Here is a 21,000-nt window from a genome sequence, read left to right as displayed (position 1 = left end):
GCTGCCTTTTCTCTTCTCCCCTAACCCAGTGAACTCCTATCCACCCTTCAAGGCCAGGCCAAGTGAAGCCTCTCCACCCACTTTGGCTCCTGCCATCTCCCCTGCAGAGGTCCCTGCTTCCTTCTCAGTGTGCCTGTAAGCAGTTTTGTGCATATCTGTTCTAGCTCACTGCAACGTAATTTTTTGTATATGTTGTTCTCTGTTGAATTCCTCAAGGGCAGATCCTCTGTCATCCCTGTAAGTGTGTCCCCCTGTCCTGGCACAGAGCCTGGCAGATGCTAATGAATCTTGAGTGAATGTGTAAATGAATGAATATGGAAGCATAATGTTACCTATGAATTGGATCATTCATATCTTAGGGGGAAGGGGGAATTTTGAGTACTGGAGTAAAACATAAAGTTTATATAAGATGGAGAGGAAGGAAGGTATCTGTGAGATTTCTAGGTCTAGGTAGATATAAGAGAATTTTTGTCTCCCTCCTGAGCATTGTGAAAAGACTTGCCAGAGTTGAAGATAAAGGTATTAACTTAGAGGAGAAAGAAAGAAGGACTACACTGGCATGGGTAAGAATGGACCTTCTGATTTAAACATTTATAATGCATAGGTAACATTTATTGAATTCCTAGGCAGTGTGCCAAGCACTTTGGCACACATAGTCTCCTCTAATGCTTTTAGCAACTCCATAAGGTAGTTACTCAACTTCTCTGAACCTGAGACCTGAAGATAAATAGTAGTTACATGGGATAGGAGGGAGTAATGGAGGGAAGAAGAGAATGGCATTTCAGGTAGGGGAAATAGCAAGTGCAAAGGCCCTGAGGCAAGAAGGAATTTTGGGTCTTCAAGCAGCAGAGAGAAGGTGATGGGGGGCGCTTAAAGATAGGGAGTAGGGGGCAAGTGGAACCAGATAAGGCTGTGGGGGTGTAGAGAGACCACAGGAACAGTCTGATAAGCCACATGAGCATGGAGATCAGGGAGGACAGAAACTTGCTGGTGGTGGTATGGACTAGGTTTTCACTTTCCAAAGGAGAAATGATTTGAAAATATTGGGAGAGGGACAAAAGTAATGTGGAGGTGATTTAGCAAACCGTTGTGCATGTCCAGGTCAGAGATGATGGGAACTTTAACTAGGGTGGTGGTAGGGGAGATAGACATAAATACATAAATTTAGAAATGTTGGGGCAGTAGAATAGATAGGACTTGGTGATGGATGGAGGCATGGGGGGTAAGCAAGAAGTTAGGAATGGGTAGATATTAGCTCGAGCATGTAGGGGAATAGAGGTGTCATTTCCTCACATAGGGAATATTCAGTGAAGAGGTGAGTTTCAGGGTAGAATGAGGGTTATCTCATGGGCACAGGGGTCTGTGGAACTCCCTGGGAAGGAATGCTGGTTTTCATGATCATTAAGGTCCCTATAATTTGTGAAAGTAAGCCTGGGGCTAGGCTGCTTCCCTTCTGTCAGGTGCTTGTAGGTCCATGATGTTTCTTTCCTATGGGGAAGCAGTGGACTAAGAGCTTGTCATGATCATGGCTTTACCCAGTGCCCCTTGACTGTTGAAAGACAGATACTGAAAAGGAAACAGCATCACTGGCATTTCTCTCTGCTTGTTGATATTTTATGTTTCCTACTGTGAAGTACTTTCAGGATCCAAAAGGCTCGGTTCTGGAAACTGGAATGCAAAATTAAGTGGTATTTTCTCTGTTGACCTCCCCTTAAGCCAACCCACAGCATCCTCTCTCATTTAGGAGGGAGAATGTAAATGAGTCTTCCTAAGTGAGAATCTGTTACTGTTGTGTTCTTGTCAGAGCAGATGACACTGGGCAACTCACCTCAGTGCCAGGGAGAAATTAGCAGAGGCGAAGGGAGGAGGGAGGGGAAATTGGACCCATTTCTGTGCGGCCGGTCAGTACATGCGGTGGGGACCTTGGCTTCGAGGGGGTTCTTATGGGACTTTTGAGCATATAACCTAATTTATGCCCAAAGGGGACACAGCAGTGTGTTAGACTAAAAAAATTTCCCGCTTGTTTGACATAGAATAAACTCTTAATGCTGAAGCAGACCTTAATCCAACGACCCCACTTTCTGCAGAATTTGAGGCCCAGAGCTTGGTTCATGGTAGGACCACAAAAACAACCCACTAACCGACTGACCTAGAGTAGTGAAGCTCTTCGCCCAAAGTCTCACAAAGAGTTATCGCCTGAACTGGGAGCAGAAAGAACCCACCACACTGTGCTGCCAGGTGGCAAGCTCATAAACACGAGGTGTTTTTCCTCTTTGGTAATAGGACTCAAGACATGAAACATGAGCTTGGCAAAGAGTTCCATATTGCGTTAAGAGGACAAATAGATTTATATTGGGGTGGTAAGTGCTTGTGCTGAGCCCAAGTGTGAATGATTGGATTGTAGCCTGACCGTGGAAATTCGCTACTATTCTGGTAGATGCATCCGCTAAGGGAGATGTAACCTTTTCCTCTTCGGTTGATCTCGTGTCACTATTGCAGATGGTGGGCGTGCAGGCATTTTTTTACTAATTGGTAGGTAAGAGACTCTTATACAGTAATAATAATTATACTATGAAGAAGAATCACACCCGGTTGTGTAACTGTTTGCAGGACTCTTTCATGTATGTATATATTTCCTAATTTGATTTTACCACAGTTTGGAGGTCGGTATCATTAATCCCAGTTTATGGATGAGGTTGATGCCTTGAGGCAGAGCTGGAACTGACCCAGAACTTACTTCTTTAAGTCCATGTTTGAGTCTGAAATAGCCTGACCAGACCACAGCATGTATATATGCCAGCATTATCTGCGTTCAGGCTTGGAAACCATTATTAAGCCATTAGGCAGCTATAATGATTTTTTTTTCCTGAGGCTTTTCCTAGAAGTTTGCTGGACTTAGCATTTGAGAAGGTGCTTGATTCCTTTTCTTATATTTTGCTGCACTTTGTCTATCCTCAGAGGCATGTAGGGGGTCTCCTGAAGAGTTGCTCTTGAAGGCTCACTGATGGGCAACGAGAATTGATAGCAGTGATTGTAAGGGCTTGCTTAATGTGCACTGTAAAAATGAAACTCCTTCAAATAAGCAGGCCCCACTCTCTGACCTTGAAAATTTAATCTCTGCCCCTGTTATGGAATGGGCAAAGATCCCCTTGGAAAACCTTTGCAGAGTTTTAGAAAGATTAAAAAGAAAACGTGTGTGTGTGTGTGTGTGTGTGCGCGTGTGCAACACACACACGTGCGCACCCGAAATCAGACCCTTCTTGTTTCTCCTTCTCTCCTTTACAAAAATCAATCGGCAAGAATTTGCAAAGTTGCCAGGATGAGGTAATGGGTAATAACTCACATGGCTTTCAGAAACATAAATCATTCAGCCTGATGTAGTGCCTTCCATCCCATGGCCAGCCTTGGTGAGCAGTAGCTGCAAAGTGCATAAAATATTTGGGCTTCACTGTGGCCTTGGATATTCTTCCATGTGGCATTCTCATCAGACGGTCAGGGAAATTCATCCTGCATCCCATTACTGTCAGGTGAATGCACACATGGCCGGAGGCACCTTCTCAGTGAAGATTAGCAGCTCTTGCCTGGGCTGGTCATTTCAGCATGAGTTAATGGGGGTCAAGGTGGGGACAGCTGTGGCAGAATGGGGACCACCATGCTCCAGGTTTGAATCCAGCAGGGCTGGCACTGGCTAAAGTGATGTGTTCTGGGAAGGTTTTCCAGAGTCATAAGCTGGAGGTTTATAGATCTTTATTTAGCGGGTACAGCAGTAGCTTTAAAGAGTGAATTTGAATATATTTGGTCAGATCTGTGCTCTCTGTATTGTTTTACAGTAGGTCTCTAATCCCATTTTTCTTGCTTTCCTAACAACCCCTGGGGATATTTAAGGCTGTCACTCCTAGAGGAGATGTCACCCTACTAGACCCAACCGTGGCCTTCTCAGGCAAGGGCTAGCTGATACTGAGTATTTTCAAAAATGTATGGATTCTCCCCATATTAGACGTGTAATACCTATTATGTGGAACATTGGAAGAATATAGAAAAAGCACACTGATTAGTACAGGGGTTAGCAGCCTACAGCACACATTGGCCAAGTACAGCCCATCAACTGTTTTTGTACATAAAGTTTTATTGAAACACAGCCATGTGCGTTCATTGCGTACCATCTGTGACGTGACTGCTCTTGTGCTACAAGGGCCGAGCTGAATAGTTGCAACAGAGATTGTATGGCCTGCAAAGCGTAAAATATGAACTATCTAGACCCCTTACAAAAAAGTTTGCCAAGCCAAGGCTTAGTGCCGAGGCGCTCAGTAAATATTTACTGGAGAAGTGAAAATATCTGTGATCCCACCACGTAGAGGTAACCACAATGAACGTTTTGGTGTATAATACAGTCATTTCTCTGGGTATAAATAGCTGAAGTTATATTTTAGGAGGGCTAAACTATACATCCTATTTTTGTAATCCACCTTTGTCATTTAACTATACATGACAGGCATTTTTCAAGGTCATTATCATTATACGACATGGTTTCTAAACCGCATGGGAGTTGCATGGATGTGCCAGGATACTTACCTAATCCCCTGCTGCTGGACTATGTTGCATCCAAGTTTTCGCTTTTACAAACAATGCTGTGAGAAATGTCTCTGCACATATTTTTTTTTGTGTGTGTATGCCTCTGATCCTAGAAGGGGAGTAATTCTATCTCATATTGCTAAATGTTTTTTCACCTAGGTATGGCTTATCCTCCCAATGCATTGGGAGATCCCTGAGAGCAGGGATCCTATTGTATATGAATTTCCATCTCTCCTCCTCCAGCCCTCTAACACACACATAGCAGGCAACCGGTAAAGGCTTTTGGGTGTATGACAGGATGCCCTTCTCTTTCCCTCTGCTTGCACAGATCCTGCAAGTCCTGCCCTAGCTCTCCTCCTCCATGAGGTCTCAGCTGACCCTCTGGCACCCCTGGTCCCTGCCTGTTATGGTCATCTGACTTGCTATATCATTCGCTACTTAGATCATATTTTGTCATTCTTGAGAGCTTTCAGAGTGGTGGGATGTATAATGTATTAGTCTCCTATGGCTGCTGTGACCAAATACTACAAACCTGGTGACTTAAAATAACACTCATTACTTCTCTCACAGTTCTAAAAGCCAGAATTTTGAAGTCAGAATTCTGTTTCACTGGGCCAAAAGTAAGATGTTGGCAGAGCCCCGCTACTCCCTCCAGAGACTCTAGGGGAGAACCATTCCTTGCCTCTTCCTGCTTTTGGTGGCTGCTGGCGTTCCCTGGCTTGTAGCTGCAACACTCCCGTTTCTGCCTCCGTGGTCACATTGCCTCTTCCTCTTCTGTTTGTGCCCATCTCCTACCTTCTCTCTCCAAAGGGACACTTCTAATTGCATTTGGACTCCACCTGGATAAGCCAGCATAATCTCCTCCATCTCAAGATCCTTAATCACATCTGCACAGTCCTCTTCTGCCTTTTATGGTAACACTCACACATTCCAGGGATTAGGAGCTGAATATATCTTGGGGATCATTATTCAGCTTACCACATATATGACTTCATTTGACTGATGAATTGATTCTTGTAAAAATATTTGTGAGGAACCAACGTGGTAGGCTCTGTGCGCTGTGGTTAGCTGCCTTTCATCACAACATGGCAGAAAGGACTTGTGTATGAAGAACTGTAGTCAGGATAGCTGAGCGTCGGCCAAGGAATTGGGAGACCCAGGTTCTGGCTCCACACTGGGTGAAGATCTTGTTCTTTGACTCCTCTGCAAGTTAAGGGGTTGGACCACCACCATTTTTGCAAGTGGGGAGAGAACACCACTGTTGGTATAGATGTGGGATGATTTTAGGTGGTTCACAGAGACAAAACTAAATAGCAGTGACTCCCAGACTCTTTTGAATTCCTTTTCAACCCTTCCTATTACCTTAAAGAGAAAGTCTCCATTAGGTGCTGGCATGCCTTTAACACTTCCTTGCATACTTATTAAACTCCTTTTATCAAAAAGAAAGTATGTCCCAGACAACAGAATCTGGGTAGAATTTAATATTATTTTGCATCCATTGTATTTATTTTTACAGTTACCTTCCATTAATGATGAGTGATTCAAGTTTTTCTATTGATGCTACTATAAAGTATCCCATGTAAAAAAGTGAGGTGATTTAAAGAAATACATTAAATAATTACAGGATGGATGGTCTGAAGTCTGGGAAACACTTGGATGTTTCCAGACTGGCCCTCAGCTTTCTGACTTTTATTTCAGTTCTAGAAGCGGGGCAGGATTGAAAACAAAAAGAAGCATCTTTAGTCAGAGGACGCAGCTGGAAATTCAGCATTAATGAATCCTGATTTCTTCCCATTTAAATGCATCTGATCCTTCAGGGACCATTGGGCAGCAAAGCCGTGAATATTAATCTCATGTTGAAATTGATCATGGCCCACTTTAACTCAGAGCTTCTGGTAGGAGGAGGCGTGGCTGTATTCTGACTATTCTTTGCATTTTGCTGAACATCTGGAAAGCCGGGAAGCAACTTCTGTCTGACTTCTTTTTGAGAGGGAATGGCTGCTATTTAGACATGGCATGGATGCTGTGGGGAGACCCCCTCTCCCACCTACTCTCCTGTCCACTTTCTGATTGAGGGAACTGGCTTAGTAATCCAGGTAGATGTGCTTAGGGGGTTTTGGAGCTCGGTCTCTGCTTTGGGACCACAGTGGGCAGTGGGAATCTCTTGTTTCCCATCTCTTCAGCCATGGATGTATATCCAATGCTAATTCCCTAATGTGTTTGGGGACCATATTATTTCTTCTTACTTAGAGGAAGATTTTCCCGCAGCATTATCATCACCATTATTAAGTAGCTGTTAGTTTCTCATAACACTGGCTCATATACTGTGCTTCCCTTCTGGGGGAGGGGGTGGTGCTGGGAAGAGGAGGGGGAGATGCCAATCATTTCACCCAGCTTATGTGTTCCCTCACCCTTCAAGAAAGCTGGAAGCAGATGTAATTTGCTTCCAGGAAGTGTCAGGAGTTGATGTGCTTTGATTATCTGTTCTAAGCCTGGCTTTCACTCTTCTGAGGAATAGTAGATGGGTGAAGACAGAGTGTCTTGGCTGACTTGGTACAGGACTTATGGCAAGTGCTCAGGAAACATCTCTGGCAAGTGGTACAGATTTGGAACCAAAAGACTCCTTACAGTCTAGGTGAAATCAGGCAAGTAACTTCACCTCTCTGTGCCTTAGTGTTCTCCTCTGCAAAATCAGGGAACAGTAGTAGTTCCTCCCAAGGCTTTCGCATAATATCCACTGCTTTGCCCGATTCAGGAGACAATTCATGGAAAACACTCAGCATAATAATCATTTAGTGTTATTCCCTCCATTTTGCAGATGGTAAAGCCGAGGCCCAGAGAGGTTACTGACTTGCTGAAGGTCACACAGCTAGCAAGCTTCAAAACCATTCTCTGAACTCAGCAAGTCTGATACCAGATCCAGATCTTGGCATTGCATCACCCAGCTGCCCATTGATTTAGGGCTGGGGTAATGAAAAGATATGAGAAACAGTTCTAATACGGGGTTGATTTGCTTTGGTTGGTGGGAGCGGAGCTAGACTGACACAGAGACTGGCAGGGCCAGGTGGGACCAACTTTGAATCTGTGATTCAGACAGGTGCTTTCCCTTCTCCTGGGCCTCACTTTCCTCATTTATGGTGTGATACCCACCCCCTCCCTGCCGCCTTCTTCTGTGGTCAGAAGCAATGATGGGTGTGAATGGGCTTGATCAAGTTTAATACAGGACACACTGATATCCTTGGTAGGGGTCCTCGGCCCAATGAAGGAGACACAGTACACAGTGCCAGGAACTGGTTCACGTCTGCAGAGAAGGCTCAGTGAGGAGCTTGCTCCCCATCACCAACCCAGCAGGCTTCACCCGCAGCGCAGGCATGGAGGGTGGCATGCAGGGGGCCTTCCCCAGTTGTGGTTGCCGGGGAAACGGTGCTGGCTGCTGGGGCTGGCCAAGCAGCTGGTGCCCTCTGGCGTGGCATGGTGCAGAGCCTGGGCACCCTCTGGAGGCCTTGGGGCACTTAGGACAAGCCACTCCTTCACAAACGGGAGGCTGGGAGAAGGGTGGAGGTGCAGAGGCCGTGTGCAGGCCGAGGGAGCCTTTTGTGCAGGGCCCAGAGAAGGAAAGAAATGTGGGTCCAGGCTTTCAGGGAGGGCAGGAGGAGGGGGGAACCACACTGAGTGGCCCCAAGGATGATCCCCAGTAATAGAATACAACCTGCTTGGCGGGGTTGTGTTTGCAGGGCATGAGATGGGCCTTGGGGAACACCTAGCTCAGTGCCCAGTGTGCCCCATGCTCAGTCTACATGGCTACAGTAGCAGTGATGGCTCATTCCTGCCGTTTATGGCTTATCTACTATGCACCAGGCATCGTGCCAGGCACTTGACATGCATACCATCTCTCTTTTGACACACCTGAGAGGAAGGTATTATTATTCCCCATTTTATAGGTGAGAAAACACTCAGGAAGCTGAACTGACTTCCACAAAGTGGAGAAAGCCAGGCTTGTGCCCAGGCTGGCTGTCCCCAAAGCCCGTGAACATATGCCCTTCCCATGTCCCCAAAGCCCGTGAGAGTGTGCCACCTCTATGTGGAGGCTGCTTGCCCAGGGTCTCCTAGGTGCCCGACACATTACGCACATTTCTAGTTTGATCCTTGCCATAGCCCTGTAGGATGAGCATGGTTGCCTGCCCTTCACAGATGGGAAAACAGCTCAGAGAAAATCACCTGCCTGCCCAAGACCTCCAAATGCATATCTGGCAGAGACAATATTCTGCCTTGTGACAGCGGCTGGAGTCCAGGCTCCGTGGGTCTGTCCACTCTGCTATACCACTTCCCTCCCCTAAGACTGGAGTTGGATGGCAACGGGCTCCTTCAGCACGCCAGCTGTTGGGCCGGCCGCAGAAAACAATATTAATAAATGATAATTGTAGCTAACAGGAGCTTTCATTAAGCCTCTAATACAGTGCTATCCAATAGAAGTTTCTGCAGTGCTGCAAACACTCTGCTCCGTCCAATACGGTAGCCACTAGCCACAGATGCTTTTGAGAACTTGAAATGTGGCAAGTGCAACTGAGAAATGAATTTTTCATCTTAATTAAATTTAAATGGCCACATATGGCTAGTGGCCACTGTGTTGGACAGTGCAGTGCTAAAACAGATGAAGCACTGAACTAAGAGCTTTCTTGAATGACCACTTACCATCCTTACAACAATACCAAGTAGATTATTATCATCCCCATTTTATAGAGGAAACTGAGTCACAGGGAAATGAAACAAACATGCCCAAGTTCGTTTGGCTAAACGTGTAGCAGGGCTAGGATTTGAATCCCCTGGGCAGGTAAACCCCAGAGCCTGCTACGTTGTGCTACCAAGCTGATGTTTCCCTCCCCCACAGGAGGGCTTGAGGTCAAGGTCAGGATGCACTGGGCTGGATACAGTGACAGCCAGGGCCAGTGAGAATGGCAACAGGATGACAGATGGAGTGCGGGATGGAGACAGGAGGTGGAATGGGACATGATCCCTGAAAGGGTAGACATTGGATCCTCCAGGGAAAGCACCTTGACCTGGAGACCAGGTAATCTTGGTTCCTGTCTGCCCCTTACTCTGGATTTGAGCCCTGGCTCTGCCAATTTCTGGGTGACCCCCAGGGCAAATCACTGGCACTCCTCGAGTCTCAATTGCTTCTTGTACGAAATAGGAATGTTAATAGCACCGGCCTCAAAGGACGTGGTGATAATGAGGTGGGATTGTGCATAGATGTGATGAGGTACTGTCAGCTGTTCATCCTCCTTGTTAGCCCCTGAAACTCTACCAGGGAGGGTGTGCCAGCTGCCTCTGTGGAGCAGGGTGGGGGGTGGCAAATGCTCACTTGATCCTGATTTTCAGGATAAGTACAACTTGAAAGCGGGGCCTCATCATCCCAGGAGGTGTCAGAAAATTCACCCAGTTCTCAGGACAGGATCCAAGGATTAGGATTGGGTGGGGCCTGGGAAACTGGATTTAAAGTTGCTCTTAGGGTCACACTCTGGCCCCTCTCTCTAACCCATCTGCAGGCTGGGGGCAGAGGCCTCTGGGGACAAGTTATTGGCATTCCTAACTGGTCAGACCTGTTAACCAGAGCTGCAGGCTTTGTATCAAATTACTGACTTTGTCTGCCTTTCTTTCTTTCTTTTTTTTTTTTTCTCTTTTTTATTGTGGAAAGTTTCAAACACTCCCAAAGCAGAGAGAATAAATAACAAGCTTCTTCCTCATATCCATCACCACAACTAAACTTCATCAATGACAAGGCCAATCTTGTGTTACTTTTAAGCCTGCCACTCCCCAGCCCACCGCCCAAGGCTATTTTGAAGCAAATCTCAACATATCTGTTTTTTTAAATAGGCCCCATGACCCACTCATAGATTTCTGGTGAAGGTACAAATTGGTACAACTTCGGAGGAGGGCAGTGTAGCAATCTCAAAGTTCTAATGCAAAATAGTGATGCAAATTCCTTTTGATCCTCGACTTCCACACGAAGAATTCGTCACACAGATGGTATACCTGCACATGTGCAAAACAAAGCTTGCATATGGTTATTCATGCCAGCATTGTTGATGATTATAGTAAAGGATTACAAACAATGCAAAGGGCGCTGGCTAAAAATTTTTTTACATTTTGACAGTGGAATTCTGTACTATTGTAAAACGGAACGAGGAAGTTCTTTATAAAATGATGTGGACTGATCTCCCCAGTGTATTCTTTTTTTTTTTTTTTTAATTTTTTTTTTTTCAACGTTTATTTATTTTTGGGACAGAGAGAGACAGAGCATGAACGGGGGAGGGGCAGAGAGAGAGGGAGACACAGAATCGGAAACAGCTTCCAGGCTCTGAGCCATCAGCCCAGAGCCTGACGCCGGGCTCGAACTCACGGACCGCGAGATCGTGACCTGGCTGAAGTCGGACGCTTAACCGACTGCGCCACCCAGGCGCCCCTCTTTTTTTTTTTTTTTTTTAATGTTTATTTATTTATTTTGAGGGGGGAAGGAGGGGTAGAGGGAGAAGAGAGAGAGGATCCTAAGCAGGCTCCCCTCTGACAGCTTAAATCAAGAGTCAGGTGCTTAACCAACCCCTCAGGCACCCCTCCCCAATGTATTCTTAAAAGAAAAAGGTAAGGTACAGGACGCTGTGAATGATATGCTACTATGTCTGTAAAAACAGGGAAGATGTGTATTTGAAATATGCCATTATTTCTAGAAGGATGCACAGGAACCTGGTAACTTGGTTGCCTTATTAGAGGGGGGACTAGGTGGCTGGTGGACAGGGGTGGGAGAGAGATTTTTTTTTTAAGTTTATTTATTTATTGAGGGGAGGGGAGGGAGAGAGCTGGGGAGGGGCAGAGAGAGAGAGAGAGAGGGAGAGAGCTGGGGAGGGGCAGAGAGAGAGGGAGAGAGCTGGGGAGGGGGAGAGAGGGAGAGAGAGAATGAATTCCAAGTAGGCTCCACACTGGCTCCCAGTGCAGGGCTTGAACTCACGAACCATAAGATCATGACCTGAGCTGAAATCTACAGTTGAATGCTTAACCGACTGAGCCACCCAGGCACCCCTAAATTTTTTTCCTTATACCCTTTCTACCTTTTGAATTTTGTACTCATTTTTAAATTTTATTTATTTATTTATTCAATATATGAAATTTATTGTCAAATTGGTTTCCTTCCAAACCCAGTGCTCATCCCAAGGTGCCCTCCTATACTAATTTTTTTAAATTCCTGTATTTCCTGTCTAAAAATAGAACTCCTTTTTTTTCTGTAAGCCTAAAACTTCTCTTAAATATAGTTTATTAATTAACACAAAAAAGGTATTTCTCCAAATGAGTTGGAAAACTTATTTGGCTTGCGCAAAACATTCATACTTCCCCCAAATTGGTATGTACCAAAATGTCTTTTGGTAGGTGAATGAATAAACAAACTGAATATTATTCCATACAATGCAATATTATTTAGTGATAAAAAGAACTGCCAAACTGTGAAAAGACATGGAGGAACTTTTAAAATGCTTAATGCTAAAAGAAACCTGCTTAAAGAGCCTACATAATATATGATTCCAAGTATATGGCATTCTGGAAAAGGCAAAATCAGAGAGATAGTAAAAAGCTGAGTAGTTTCCAGAAGTTGTAGAGAGGAGGGAGAGACCAATAGGCAGAACATGGGGGTTTTAGAATACTGTGTATGATACCGTAACAATAGCCACATGACATTATGCATTTGTTCAAACTTGCGCAATGTAAAACACAAAGAGCAAGCCCTAATGTAAACTATGGACTTCAGTTAATAGTAACATATTAGTTTTTGTCCATCAATTTGTAACAAATGGACCACACCAATGCAAGAGGTTGACAATAGGAGAAGCCATGCAGGGGAGTGAGAGGGAGTATATGGGAACTCCCTGCCCTTTCTGGTTAATCTGTCTGTAAACCTAAAGCTTCTCTAAAAAAAATCTATTAATTTTTTAAAAAGTAGAATTTCTAATTACCTTGAACCTGAAGAAGATCTGTAGCCTCTGCTTGTGAGGTGTGGTTATGAGTGGGATGGAGAGGGTGAGGATACTTGTTCAGCTGTAAAGGCGGGTCGCCCTGAGTGTTGCCATGGGTGATGACATTGGCACAGGCACAGTGGTCTTTGGTGGGACTGTTACAGGAGCTTTATGGGGAATGGATAGGCAAGCTGTAAATTCTTGGGCTTTGAATGTCAGAGGAGTTTGGTTTTGATCCTATTAGCTGCAGGGAGCCATGGAGAATTTTATCAGGAGAGTGACACCGGAGAGCTGTGCTTCAGGAGACTGGGGTGTCAGAATTAGTTCTGCCCCTTCTTTGGGCCTCAGGCCTCTATCTGTAAAACCAAGAGGCTGCACTAGGTGATCAGAGAGGTCTGTTCCAAGGTTTTGAGAACAGAGAGCCTTTACCGACTTTCCAAACCCCTTCTCTTCCCTGCCCCACCCGCTTTTAATTTTTCTGCCACTCAGTGCTCTGCTGTGGCTGGAACCGCCCCCTGGGGGGAACGTCTGCTGACTGGAGTCTGAGCCTTGGGAGCAGTTCTGTTTTATTTTATTTTTGTCGCTCCTTTGAAATCTTCAAGGAGAAAACCCAACTCTGTGCCAGCTCCAAGGAGGAGCAACTTGGAAAGGAGTTAGAAATAACGAGATGGGTAATCAAATCCTTTCAGGGTTCCAGAGAGAGCGTGGGCAAGCTGCAGTCTGAGATCCGGCCAGGACCGTTTCCTGCTAGAAAGATCTGACTCTGAGCTGTCCAAGCTGCTGGAAGGTTCTATGCACGACCCAGCCTGGAGGCTCCAGCTGGTGGTATGAATTGGGGGAGATTCTCTGCTCCTTCCAAATCCTCTTCTGTCATCACAGTGTGATTTATGAGTTTTTCCTCTAAAATATGTGAACGTTGGCTCCTGATTATGCCCTGTAATGGAGGAAAGCAGTGGCTACAGCACTTCTGATTAATAATACTCTTTAGACCACCATCCTGTTACAAATAGGATACAAGAGGTTGAAGACAGATGGATTAAAGTGTTTTTTAAAAAAATAATGTGGTCTGAGTCTAGTTAGATACCTGAAGGGTCATTGCTCCCATCCGAGGGATCTGGGCTTGATTCCTAGATTAATTGCAACATACCAGCTGTTATGAACAGAGGCTGCTTACCTCTGAGCCTCTACCTCCTCATCTCTGGGGGAAGAAAATGGGGAAGGAACACTAGTAGCACCTGCCTTATGGGGAAGCTATACAGATCATGTGAGATAAATATGTAAAGAAGTCAGCACTGGGCCTGCAACAAATGACAGACTCCGTAAGTGCTAGTAATTATTATTAAGATTATTTTGAGTCCAAAATAGTATAGAGTTTGAAAGTAATTTGAACAATATTTGGAAAGCATTTGTATAACCATGTGTTGACATGGCAGGGCTTACCCTTTGGGGAGTAATGGCATCTCGATCCAATGTAACAAGTAGGCCGTGTCATAGCCGCACCTGTGTTACAGTTCAGGGAACAAAATATGACCTTGGATAAGTTCCTGATTGTAGTTTATACAGAGCCATGGTTTCTTCCTCTAAAAAATGGATAATAATGTCATGGTGTGTGTGTGTGTGGGGGGGTGTCTGGTGTGTGAGTGTGGTTTTTGCGTATGTTTGTGTTGAGTGAGACTCCCATAATCACAACACTTAATGTCCTTGGGTGAAAGCACTTGGTAAAGATAAATATGCAGATATTGATCTCCTGATGATCTATTACGTGTGGGGAAAACCCACCTGCAGAGCTTAAATTTCATTTGAGGAGGTAAGGCAGCTATGACACACGTACTGAAAGAATGAAAACAACAGCACGAGGCAGAGACAAACCGGAAGTACCGTGTGAGTTCAGAGTAGGGCCAAGACAGCGGTCCAGGACTCCCTGGGAGGAGCCGTCCTTGACAGGGGCTCTCAAGCAGGGTTTAAGCTCTTTTGCGTGCCTGCCCTCTAAGTGAACTTGGTGGGGGAAAACTCTCTTGCCTCACACATTTTAACTCGACATCTGAAAAAATTTCATTGTAACTTTAAGTAGTTACAAAGGATCTCATTTATGTCATATTGTAAATATTGACCTTGTACCGTAAAATTACACTACTCTCTTAAATGCATCAAATGGAAACTAACATAGCATTTTTAATTTGGCCTCTTTATCGCAGGATCACTTATATACAGCAGCATGCACAGATCTCAGGTATGCCACTCAGTTCTTTTTTACCAGTGTACCTGCCACCCAAATCGAGGTATAGTATATCTCCAGTGTTCTACAAGGCGCCCTTTTGCCTCCTGCCAGTTAGTGCCTCTCCAACAGTAACCATTTCTCTGACCCCTGTCACCATACACTAGTTTTGCATGATCTCATTTGTTCTGGCTTCTTTCAACCAACATAAGGTCTGGGAGATTCAAGTATGTCGCGGCAGGTAGCGGGAGTTCATCTTTTCCATTGTTATATAGTATTCCATTGAAATCTCAATAAAAAAAGGTTTTGTCTACTCTTAATGGACATTTTGGGTTGTTTCTATTATTTGGCCAGAAAGCTACTGTAAGTATCTTCTATATATTTTTTTGGTGGACATAAACTCTGGATTTGTTTTGGGTATGTAATCATGAGGGAATTTCCAGGTAATAGGATGAATGCCATAATGCACTGGTATCCACCACTATCCATCAAAAATTACCCAGATAAGTCAGAAATTTTATATTGCACTTTTCTTTACCTTTTTGGACTCATAATTCCCTTATATTTCTTTTTTTTTTTTTTATAAATTTTTTTTTTCAACGTTTATTTATTTTTGGGACAGAGAGAGACAGAGCATGAACGGGCGAGGGGCAGAGAGAGAGGGAGACACAGAATTGGAAACAGGCTCCAGGCTCTGAGCCATCAGCCCAGAGCCTGACGCGGGGCTCGAACTCACGGACCGCAAGATCGTGACCTGGCTGAAGTTGGACGCTTAACCGACTGCGCCACCCAGGCGCCCCTCCCTTATATTTCTTTAACAGAATTTTATCTTAATATATTTTTATACTTGAAATTCTTTTATTGATTATCAAATTTCTTTTTTTTTAATGTTTATTTTATTTTTGAGAGAGAGGCAAAGCATAAGTGGGGGAGGGGCGGAGACAGAGGGAGACCCAGAATCTGAAGCAGGCTCCAGGCTCCAAGCTGTCAGTACAGAGCCCAATGTGGGGCTCGAACCCATGAGCTGTGAGATCATGACCTGAGCTGAAGTCAGATGCTCAACCGACTGAGCTACCCAGTTGCCCCTCTATCATACTTCTTTGGATCCAAAACATGTATATAAATTGAAGTGGACATTTAAAATGTTTCCTTTGGGGGCGCCTGGGTGGCGCAGTCGGTTAAGCGTCCGACTTCAGCCAGGTCACGATCTCGCGGTCCGTGAGTTCGAGCCCCGCGTCGGGCTCTGTGCTGATGGCTCAGAGCCTGGAGCCTGTTTCCGATTCTGTGTCTCCCTCTCTCTCTGCCCCTCCCCCGTTCATGCTCTGTCTCTCTCTGTCCCAAAAATAAATAAACGTTGAAAAAAAAAATTAAAAAAAAAAAAAAATAAAATGTTTCCTTTGCCCATAAAAGCTCTAAGTATCTTTCTTTTGGATTGATTTGTCATTACAGTGATCACATATACAATTTATCAAAATGATATCAATATTTTACACATTTGATAAATAATGACTAAACATAAAAAGTACAATAGTGTGGGAAATGCTTCTCATTAGGAGATGGATGGGATGGTTGATGGCAGTGCTTCTCATACTCTCAGGGACATAAGGACCACCTGAGGATCTTGCTAAAATGTAGACTCTGAATCAGAAGTTCTGCATTGGGGTCTGAGATTCTGCTTTTCTAACAAGCCCCCTGGTCCACAGACCACTCTTTGAGGAGCAAGCGTTCATGATGACAAAGGAAGATTTGCAAACATCAACAGGCTAAATCATCCATTTTGGGGGGCACCCAGATATCTTGACACTTAGGGGCACTGCACCATAGATTGTGAATGGACGAGGAAGTTGGTCTTTCTTCTGCAAAGCAGGTGTGAAGAGGGAAGTGGGGAAGGAGGGCAGGCATGCCGTCTAGACTGAGACACATTCTCAGGCAGAGCAGGGAAGAGTGGGGATGGAAACAGGATCTCCTGCTGATTCCCTTGTACTTTTCCTGCCTGCATACCCCCAGGGGAAGCCTTTGTGTACCCCAGCGTGGGGAGGCCCCCTGTGAAGACCACTTCTCTGAAGGATGCTGAGATAGCGTTGGCCATCATTTCAGACAGAGTGCCTGTTTATGCAGGTGGGATTGGACATTTCAAGGACAAGTTTGAATGGTCTCAAGGGTCTACTGGGGGTAAACCCTGAGTAGTAAAGTTTGTGGCTGGGTGGCTGGTGGCCTTAAACTCCATGCTAAGGAGTTGGGCTTAATACTCAGAAGCAGGCTGTGGGGTGTTGCGAGCAGGGAGTTTGTGTGAGCAGAGTGCTGTGGGGAGACTGAGGTGTTGAGTAGCTTGTGGGATGGCAGGGAAGGAGTTAAAGCAGAGAGACAGCTGCAGGGACAGCACAGCACTACGGGTTTGAAGATGAGGTTGGCTATAGTTATTGGGATTTGGCTGTGACTTTTATCTCTACCTCCCCAGGTTTTGAACTTTTGCCCTGGTTGCACAGATCTGGTTTGCGGTCAGTATTTCCTGGAGGGTGGGTGACATTCCTCTAGGGGTACTTGAGATGTTTATGCATGGACCTCAAGGTGATGTAAAGTGGAACACAGATGTGGCCTTAAGTAACACTGAAACCCAAGAGTCCCCCCCCCCCCCCAAATCCCCTTCTCAGCCTCTCTCAGGCCCGACTGCATCTGGAGAAGGGTTTTAACGCCTTGCACACTCCCATTTTCCTTTTGTTGATAGAGAGCAGGCAGCTTGGGCTCAGGGCCTTTGGTAAGCATCGGTCTCTGGATAGAATTTTACAAAATTTTTGTTTTCGTTGAACTCATTTTCCGTGCCCCAGGATGGCAAGTGGGCCTAGTTTTTCCCTCAGCGTAGTGACACAAAAACGTTCACTTCAAGTAAGTTCATTTCAGTAAAAAAAGTGAGCCAATTCGCTAGATCGTGTGGAAGAAACAATAACGTTGGCGGCATATGGATATGGCAAAAACCAAGGTGGTGACATACAATGATTCACCTTTGGGAAACATTGGGTTAGACCACGTGACAAGAGCCGCCCTGTGCCCGATCCTTGTGCCGGTGCCTGCAGAAGCTGGGGTCGGGGCACGCGGAGGGTGGCGGCGGGGAGGGGGCTGCAGGAATTGCCGTGCCTGCGACGGGGCCCTGGGTCAGCCGGGCGGGTCCCACTGCTGTCCCCGAGCACAGCCTAACGCCGCTGCGCCTTGCCTCTGCCCGCAGAGATCCGCACGCAGCTGGTGGAGCAGTTCAAATGCCTGGAGCAGCAGTCCGAGTCGCGCCTGCAGCTGCTCCAGGACCTCCAGGAGTTCTTCCGCCGCAAAGCTGAGATTGAGCTCGAGTACTCCCGCAGCCTGGAGAAGCTGGCCGAGCGCTTCTCCTCCAAGATCCGCAGTTCCCGGGAGCACCAGTTCAAGTGAGAGCGGGCCGGGGCCTGGGCCGGTGGGAGGCAGCAAAGCACAAAGGAGGCCCAGCCTGGGTTACTGACCTTTCTGTGCCTGACTTCCTCCGCGTGAAGTGAGGATCCAAATAGTTCCCACGCGGGGAGGATGCTGTAGGGAATAGATGAGAAACACAAGAGCCGTGCTTAGCGCAGACAGTAAATGCTCAGTAAATTGTCTACCGCTATCCCACTATGCACCAGACATTGTACCAGTCTTTATTTGGGCCAGCGTGACATCCCCCCCCCCCCTTTTCAGGACATCCTGACTCTACCCAGTTCTCTTTTATCTGGGGGTCAGCCAGCCCACTTCCCCATTCCTTCAGCACAGTGACCTCAGAATCTCTTCTCCGTGGAAGTGATGCTCAGCGCATCCCCCTTTGCTACTCCTCTGGAGGAGCTGTGCCCAGGTTCTTTTTCTGCCTTGTTAATTTATGATACGCAACCTCCCGGGCCCTGATTTCTCACACTCCAAACTTGGGGTTCGTGAGCTCGGATCTGGTCAGGCACTGATGTGGCTGGCCGAGTCCGCCAGCGACAAAACCGCTTTGTCCAGAACCCGCGTGGGGCCAGCCTCCTCAGTGCAGGTAGGAGGCAGCAGCCGCTCAGGGGCAGCGTTCGCTCCGCAGGGCGGCGCTCTGCAGCCCTCTCTCCCGCTGTCACGCTGCCAGGACCTCCTCCTCCTCTACCTGCTGTGTCTCCAGCCAGTCGCCCTCAAGGCAGGGCATCTGCAACTTACTTCAACCCCCCGCCCCCCCCAACCCCGACCCATTCCTCCTTCCTCTGGGTTCCATCCCGTTTTTCTCTCTACATTAAAAAAAAATGTGGTAAAATGTATGTAATATAAACTCTACCGTCTTAACCATTTTTAAATGTACGATTGTGTAGTTTTAAGGATACTCATGCTGTTGTGCATCCATCACCACCATACAAACCCCATAATGCTTTTCCTTTTGCAAAGCAGCATCACTGTACCCATCAGACACTAACTCGCCATTTCCTCTCCCTCCAGACCCTGGCAGCCACCATTCTACTCTCTACCTCTACGGATCTCACTACCCTAGGGACCTCATATAAGTGGACTCATACAGTAGTTGCCCCTAGGGACTGGCTTCTTTCTCTTAGTATAACCTCCAGGTTCTTCCATATTGTAGCATGTGCCCTTTTGAAGGCTGAGTAATATTCCACTGTATGTGTAGAGCACATTGTAGTTATCCATTCACCTGTCAGGGGACACTGGCTTGCTTCCACCTTCTTACGTATATTTTTTTGTGTACTGCTATGGCCAAGGAATGCTCTTCCTTTAAATTCCCTTAAACATTTCCTTTGGTCTGTGCCACACCGTGTGAACACTCACTTTCGCGCGGATTGCTTTATCAAGGGGCAAAAATTTATTATATCTTTGCAAATACCATGCTTGTTTTTTTTTAACCAATCTCTATTCAAACTTAGGCTGCAGGAGGAAGCTTCTATCAATAACCTCCTCCCAGGCAGTGTCTAGGCCCTTTCACACACATAATCTTATTTTTCTGATAGATTTTTTTTTGAGAAAATGTGCTCCCCCTCACCTAAATGATGAAGGTAAAATGCTCATTGTACACAATTTAGAAAATACAGACAAATAGGAGGAAAAAAGTCACTCGCAGAGTCCTGCCACTCAGAAGCAAACATGGCTCATGTTTTGGTGCCTTCTCTTGCCTATCTTTTAGTAATAGCAACAGCAATGACAATTTATTGAGTGCGATAACCAAGCACGTTGTGCTGGGTGGCTGTTACTGGCCTATCTTAAAGATGAGGACAGTGAAGCTCTGAGAAAAGCAGCTTGTCCAAACGTGTCTGTGGACCAGTCATTGCAAAGAGACAGATTTGAACTGTCATTTTCCTTCTGCCTCCTTGGCTTCAGATAAGAAAGGGCCAGGGTGCAGCCTGAGAACAGAGATGTGAACGCTCCCCTAAAACCACAGATACAGATGCACGCATGGAAACCCTTGTTTCTGGCTGAGCTGTCACTGGAGCCATCCAGGGCTGTGTGGTCAGGCTGTGGCCTCAGCTCCTGCCAGTCTCCTCCCTTCCCATTTTCAGCGTGAACATGGGGGAAAGGCGGGGGAGCAGGGGAGCATGGGCAGGGGTCCCCTGTTCCTTCGCATTGCCTGTAATGAGCTCGCCCAGCCCCTCATGGGTTCATTAAACAGAGGCCACCAGACGGAACAGGAGCCCCAGCTGGCAGTCGGGCCAAGCAGGCTGCTTGACACACTATGAAAGTCTAATTAGGGTGTCGGCCCAGGCCAGTGCAGCTGGCATAGGCCCTCCGCACGATGCTAATGCAGCTTTGGAAGCAGGAGTCTCTAAGGGATGCCTGGATTTGCCCTTTGACCCCAGGGCCAACCAGTCCTGACCTCTGGCTGCCTCTCTGGAGCTCGGTGGACAAGATCTGTGCTGTGCTCTGGGTCCTTCGTCCTGCTGTCCAGAGAAGGCTTGTCTTGCTGTCTTACAGATACTTCATTTAAGAGTGTCCATCTCTCTGGCAGGTAGCCTCTCAGGGCCTTGAGGGAAGGGCCTAGATCTTGTTAGTTTATTCCCAGTGCAGTGGGCCCAGCGCCAGACAGAGATGGGGGGGGGGGTTGTGAATGAGTGGGAGTAAGGAAGGGAGGGCGGAAACATACTTGGTCTATAAAGCCTGCTGTGGCTGAGAGATTTTGTTTAGAGAGAGAATTGATTTGCCCAAGAGAAGGAATTGATTTGCACAGCAAATGAGTGTCCGAACTGGGATGGGGAC

At 46.3% G+C, this 21,000-nt stretch overlaps 1 protein-coding gene across 3 annotated transcripts in view; it reads left to right on the top strand.

Annotated features, from left to right (window-relative positions):
- Nucleotides 1-21,000, top strand: part of SRGAP3 (SLIT-ROBO Rho GTPase activating protein 3) — a 257,900-nt gene that overhangs the window by 107,878 nt on the left and 129,022 nt on the right. For all 3 annotated transcript variants that reach the window (XM_047096125.1, XM_047096124.1, XM_047096123.1), the window contains exon 2: nucleotides 18,008-18,200. In XM_047096125.1, coding sequence (XP_046952081.1) covers nucleotides 18,008-18,200 — 193 coding nt within the window. The remainder of the gene's footprint in view (nucleotides 1-18,007; nucleotides 18,201-21,000) is intronic.

Source organism: Lynx rufus, unplaced genomic scaffold (assembly GCF_022079265.1).
Source record: "Lynx rufus isolate CCGP_SWC_20201006 ecotype Redwood Valley unplaced genomic scaffold, mLynRuf1.p SCAF_4, whole genome shotgun sequence".
NCBI classification, from domain to species: domain Eukaryota; kingdom Metazoa; phylum Chordata; class Mammalia; order Carnivora; family Felidae; genus Lynx; species Lynx rufus.
The sequence above is the reverse complement of the archived record's forward strand: the minus strand, read 5'-3'. Positions and strand labels throughout refer to the sequence as shown.